The sequence below is a fragment of the Buceros rhinoceros genome, unplaced genomic scaffold, assembly GCF_000710305.1.
Source record: "Buceros rhinoceros silvestris isolate BGI_N320 unplaced genomic scaffold, ASM71030v1 scaffold9265, whole genome shotgun sequence".
NCBI classification, from domain to species: domain Eukaryota; kingdom Metazoa; phylum Chordata; class Aves; order Bucerotiformes; family Bucerotidae; genus Buceros; species Buceros rhinoceros.
Window position 1 is genome coordinate 87,616 of NW_010412278.1, and position 6,489 is coordinate 94,104.

The 6,489-nt window shown below is 43.6% G+C and overlaps 1 protein-coding gene across 1 annotated transcript in view; it reads right to left on the minus strand.

Annotated features, from left to right (window-relative positions):
* The window catches only part of TMEM260 (transmembrane protein 260), a gene marked incomplete at its 5' end in the record, with an annotated part of 28,418 nt that extends 22,142 nt beyond the window's left edge, over positions 1-6,276 (minus strand). The window contains 2 exons of the mRNA XM_010136332.1: positions 5,350-5,501; positions 6,245-6,276. Of these exons, the coding sequence (XP_010134634.1) occupies positions 5,350-5,501; positions 6,245-6,276 (184 nt within the window). The remainder of the gene's footprint in view (positions 1-5,349; positions 5,502-6,244) is intronic.
* Positions 6,277-6,489: the final 213 nt, after the last annotated feature.

Sequence of the window (6,489 nt, forward strand, 5' to 3'; positions counted from 1 at the left end):
CTCGGCAGGAACCGACTTTATCTATTTAAATGTTTTATAAGTTTTTTCTTTTTTTTTTTTTTTGTAATTGCAGAAACTTTTCCTAATCTGACATTTGTTAAAACCCCTTATTAGAAATTATGCAGCCGCAGAAAAAAAAAATAGAATAAAATATAAAATAAAATAAAAATGAGCTGGCTTCACAATTACCGAGTCAGCCCATGCAGCCCTTCGCTATTGTACGGAGTGGCATAAACCCCCGGGCGGCCTATCAGCTCCCTGGCAGGCAGGGGGCTGCGCTATTCAAAGCGAGAGATACAAGCTGCAGGGCAAAAACCTGGCAGCTCCCATCTGACCCCCCAATCCCCGGCTGGTGACAGCTCCAAGCTCCATGGCAAATTAGCCCTTCTCACATTACAATTGCAGGAGACAGATTCCATTAGCGGTATCTGAAATTGAGTGGAGAGCTGCTCCGTTATCAGACTTGACTCATAAGCGCCGCTATTAATCAGAGCTATGATAGCATTTATATATTTCAAGCTATCTGCCGCCGCTGTGATATTCTGCTACAAAGGGTTGATGGGACTTAGGGAAGGGAACAATGGAGCTTTCTGGGAAAAGCAGAGTAAATCAAGAAAGTCTGTGACTTCCGCACATTCTGAAGGGATTGCGGTTTACATAAATTTTCTCCCAATTGGAGATTGAGCTCTTCCTCATCTTACACATGGGATTTAGTTGTCACTCAATGGTAACAGCTGTGAAAAGGTGAAGCGGCCCACCGCTCAGAATATTGCCTCCGCTTTTAAAGCAATTAACCCATGAACAGGAGGATACCTGGTGATATCAAAGGGATTAAGGCAGGCAGTGCATTATTAACATTTCCTTGAACTAATTCTAACTCTGACTAGCTGTCAGAAAAGACTCTTCAGTCTTTAAAATAAAATAAAAAGAGTTTTTTGCCCTGCTTTGTCCACTCCCCCCACGCTTCAAAACGAAGCGGAGTTACTGCAGCCTAATGTGCCTACTTTAGAGCAAAATGCAAATGAACAGATTTGGTAACGTCTTCAAACAGACTGAACTCAGCACCGGTTTACTATGGGGACAAGTGGGAAAAACCCCCAAAATATCTATATGATCAACTAGCCAGAGGACACGGTAGATATTTTTCTAAAAGCAAATTAATACTTGAGTACCCTCCCTAAATTTCACAACTGCTTGTTACGAGCACAGCTGCTTTTGAAACGGCCAAGGTCTTTGCACTGTGCTACAGTGGCGATAATCTACAATAATCTGTAATCTGGAAAAATCCAAATACGCCCTGTAAGGAGATTCCTCTTTCCCCAAAGCCTCATATTTTCATTTCCCACGATGGTCAAGCAGGCAATGACACGCCAGGGGGGAGCGCTCCTCTCATCACACTGTCTTCCCCAAACTATGCTCCAAAAAAGGGGGTCAAACTCTTTGGGGACGACTCCTGCCCCAGCAAAGCTGCATACGTGGGAGACAAGGAGTATTTCCCCACCTGCCACAGGCAGCGGACAACTTTTCCCAGCACTGGTTAGTTTTGGGGGAGCATCAGCCCTCTGGAAAGGCCATGAAGGTGACCCACCCTCCTGGTGCTTCAACACTCCTGGTCCCTCTCGGGGACCTTCCACGAGAGCTCCAGGACGCACACCGCTGCAGCGAGAAACCTCAGAGCTGTCAGGATGGTCAAGTGCCATTTCCAAAACCACTTCAAAATGATGATTTCATTATAAAACATGCTTAACACTCCATTTCGTTGGCAGCGAGAGAAGAGGCGGCTCCAGTTTTCATATATGTCCACAGTTGGAAGGTTTCGGGGACAGGGAATAAATATATATATATGTAAGTGCAAAACTAAATACAATATCCAGAACAGAAAACCAGACAGACATGAACTGCTTAATTTAATGCAACATTTTCCCCCTTTTCAAAACCCCGGTGTGCAACTCAGCCAGAATAAAGCCGGCCAAAAACTTCCTAGAAGTATTTGGGCAACAACACCTTCTCCTCTGCCACTGCCCCTGCAATAAATTAGCTTTGTATATTTAGACACAGCCAAACAGCCACAGTACGAAAGGTATACGTGGAAAAAAAAAATGCACTCAAAGCAGGGGAAAGGATCCTATTTCTCTTTGCGACAGAGAATGCGAAGAACGCATCATCTGTGTGGAAAATGACACTTTGGCAATCATATTCTAAGAAGATAATTGGTTTACTTTGTAAACTTGCTATGCTCTGCCTCCCACAGTAAAATAAATAAATAGTTGTTTAAAGAAACAATCCTACAGCCGCACTTGCTGCATCCTAAAAACATAAAGCAGCTCCCCCTCTTTCAAAGCAGAGATGATTTATTTGCCTCAGTTACAAGCAGTCCAAGAAAACTCTTTGTAAATGCTATTTTACGATAATTAGAAGCAATTTATTAAGACTGTGCAGAGGGGGAGAAAAGAAAAAAACAAACATATTTGAGAACTAATTCAAAGGAGTAAATGGCTCGTTGGGCGATAGTCTGGATTACTGACAAAAGGGCTTTTTGCATCAATGCGGTTTGACATAACTTGAGGAAGCACAATCCGAGCTTAAAAAAATAATATAATGAAATTAATAATATAACACAATATAATATAATACGTAAACAAACGAGATCTTGGGGTTGCTTCCTATCGGCCCTGGCAGTGTCTGCGTGGAGCATCCCGCCAACCATCACCTGGCAGAGGATAAATCTCTTTAAGGAATAAATTTGATCCTAATCCCGTGAGCACTGTAACATCCCAAACACCACCCGGCCACTGAGGGAACCGCGGCTCTTTCCTTAAGCAGTAAAAGAAACTGTCCCGAGGAATAAACTCAGGAAATGCCTCTTAAAGAAAAAGAGTCGATGGGGAGGAAAAAAAATAAATAAAAAGAGAGATTTACTGTACGGGGATGCTGGGAGGCACAGAAAAACCCTGCGAGGGTAAACAGCCACGCTGCCCGGCTGGTGGGGAGAAAAGGAAGGTTTTAGAGGTTAAGTTCGGGTCAGACGACAAATGAAATTGTAACAACCCAACTGACATTGTATAATGTCTTCTTCCACTCGATCAATAGGGCAGCACCAGCCCCATTACCATAGAGATGGCTTCCTCCCCGCTGAAGGGTGGCTATTGTTTGAGGAGAGAGATTTGCCACTTGAACCGTGTTGCTCCCGAAGGACGTGTACTTCATCAATTATTTGTACTCCTAACATCTACATATTTTCATATTAACGTCCGCCTTTCACCCGGCAAGAGGAGCAGGTGCTTATTTTTCCTGCTGTACTTCGCGGGGGTCACCCCACCCGCTAAATTTTAATTAAAACACAAAAAAGCTGGGGGGATTTGATCCTTTGTGAGCAGGGGCAAGTCCGGTTCAAACCAAACCACGTCACCCTCAGATAGTTACGGCTTTCACGCAGACGGTGCCAGTAAACGCTTTCTGAAAAATATTTTTTTCTTGAAAGGAAAAAACCCACCAACTTTTTTTGCAAAATCGGTGTTGTTAAATAAATCTATTTGAAGGCGCTTAGAAGGAAAAATATAACATTGTAATTTGGAAATAAAACTGATGCGTGATACCTTATAATTAATTTAAAAGAAAATATCACTCGCTGCTAGGCTGAATAATCGATCCTGTCAGCGCCTTGTATCTAGGAAATAATTTTCTGTAAGTGCTAACAGTTTCTACCATCTCTCAGTTCTAGGTTTTCCGTTCTTTCAGGCAAGTTTTAAATTTGACAGAAGCAACGTCTTTCAAATCCAATTAAACAAAAAATATTAAACCTCTAGAAGTGTAAAAATAATTCCCAAATTTAGCCTGTCATTTCTCTCCTGTATTCTTCTTTCTCGAAAGCGACAATCATATCATTTCACAGGCGCAAAATGGGCATGTTAAGGAACAGTCACGCTGGAGGTAAAACTAAAAAGCCAGGCAGATTTTCACAGTAATAACAGGAATAACCATAATTAAACAAAAAAAAAAAAAATCAGAACTCAATATTCAAAACCTTTAGCAACTCCTCGCAGGAGTTTTTAATACAATCCCAACGAGTCGTGTTCTGGTGCTGTGCATGGGAGGGCAGCGCCACTTCCAGCTCCCCAAACACGCTGTAAAATACAGGATATTAAATTAAATAATGCCGACTTAATTACATGTATCACCCACCAGTAAAAGCAATCACTGTAAACGCCTATAGAAATGTTTAGGAATTCCTTCGGCAGGGCACGTCCGGGGGTGCGCTTTGGAGCTGCTGCACTGCTATGAGAAAGGGGATGTGCAAAGAGCAGCTCCTCATCCGCAGGGGAAGATGCAGCCGGGCAGACAGACCCCACGGATGAAGTTTAAGCGAGCCCAGGGCTCCCGGGCAGTGCAGGATCTGCTCCCCCCACCCCATTTGTTTCTGCTTTCATTTCTAGGTTGCTCTCGCTCTCCGGGAAGCTTTCCCCGAGGAGCAACACGGCTCTGGAAACGGACGGAAGAAAAGGGCTTCTGTCAAAATAATCTCGGTAAGGAAGTGTCCCGACTCATCCCAAAGCTCCCCACTATCATTTCAGATTTCGCTGTTTGCCGCCTCAAAACGTGCCCTATTTTCCCTGCAAAAGGACATGAGAAATTGTTTGTACAGGCTGCGATAATCGTCTCAAATATGGGTCAGAATGAGGTTAAGAGCAGCCAGAACTTGCACATCAAAGACGAGCAGGGTTAACAAAACCCCTGACCACGTGTGCATCCTGATTGTTCCCTTTTCTCCCGAGGTTAGAGGTCTGGAGAAAAGGGATGGGCTGCGGACAGTCCCTGCCGCTGCAGACAGCAGCACCTACACGAGCAGCAGGCGGCCAGCACCGATGCTCACCCTGGACCTTGGGTACCACCGGCAGGCAACTGCCCATCCGCCTCTGCCGGGAGCCGCAATCAACCAAGTTCACGGTTTCCCGATAGGTGAAGCTCATCCTGTTAATTTAAACAGACCATCTGCATCTTTCGAGAACGACAAACTTCATTAGTTCTGGTTAGTTAAACTGAGCAGTGATTTGTGATAATGAGCCTGAACAACCTGTCACGCCTGTGTAAGGGAAAGGGCACACTTTTTATTATTACTATTATTATTATTTAACAGAAAGAAAAAGAAAGGGGGGAAAAAAGGGACCTTTTGTGCAGGAAAGAAGGTCAAATTCAGATTAAACCGCTGTTAGGTTAATCAGAGGAACTAATTACAGCTGGAAAAGGAGGGGGGAACCGCTAGTCCGAAGGCCAGAGGGGAACAGAGGGAGCCTTCAGCAACATCCCAAGCCGACAGGGAAGCCAAAGAGAAAACACCCCCGATGACTTTACCTGAAAACCGTGTAAAAAAGCAAAGAGGCGGCAGCTGCTCCCAACAAGCCACACAGGAGGTTGACTCGGTAGGCGGGAGAGCCGACGGGCAGCAACCCCATCACCAGTTTGGCCAGCAGCGTGAACAGGGGGTAGCCGGGAGGGTGGGCGACCTACGGACAGATCGACAGGGGGTTCAAACAGAGGGTGAAAGTCTGTGATATCAAAAGGAGAGTAGCACACCAGGGTCCGGCAGCAGGAGCCGGGGGGTTTCCGAGTGGCGCCTCTCCCCGACCCATCCATTCGTACCAACTTCAACTCCGCAAATATTTTTCCGGAGTGGATTTGGCTCCACGCCTCGCCCATAATAATGAGGCGGTGAGAAAAGGAGGTGCCACGTTTCATTAGCGTGCCGTACAGGGCTCCTTGTTTGGGTTCACAGTATATTAGGGTCATTCAAAAGGCTGTTTTGTTGGGGTTTTTTTTTTCTTTAAATAAAAAAGCAGCTTCTCAACTATTTTATTGGTTAGCAAGTTGAAAGACCACACTGCTATCGGATTACCACCGCGCTGACAGTCCTAAGGTCTTGCCTAAAGGGATCATGCACCATAATAAAGTTTATTAAATAATAAAACTTATTAAAATTGTTAACCCGATTTATTTTATTCTCCCCAGCTTATACAAAATTTGGGTTGATAATAAGCCAGCTACTGTATATACAGTAAAGCCTTTGCTTTATAATTTAGTTTAATTGGATTTAAAACTTGAAGTAAATTGTCGCGTGCTGTACTTATAAGTTAGTAAAAACTGTGGTTTGAAAATAAATTAATCTACTTTACTCCATGCTTAATTAAACTTCCTTAATTCCTAAAACTGTTAATGAGAGCATTGATTAAACAATAAAACTAATACTTACTCCAAGCTCATATGCGGCTGTGATCAGCTCCCCTGTGAAAAAATAATGTAAAACCAATAATTACTATTAGGAAATGACACTCCTCCAAAGTTTTCAAAATCCAAATGCTTGCATTGGGGTTTTGCATTAATTTGACTGGATAAAACTGTAAATCTGTAGAGATTTAACAGCATGAAATTTTCTAAGAATATTTTCTCCCTCTGATGTCATTGCACAAAATATCTTTTGTATGTTTTCGCGAGACT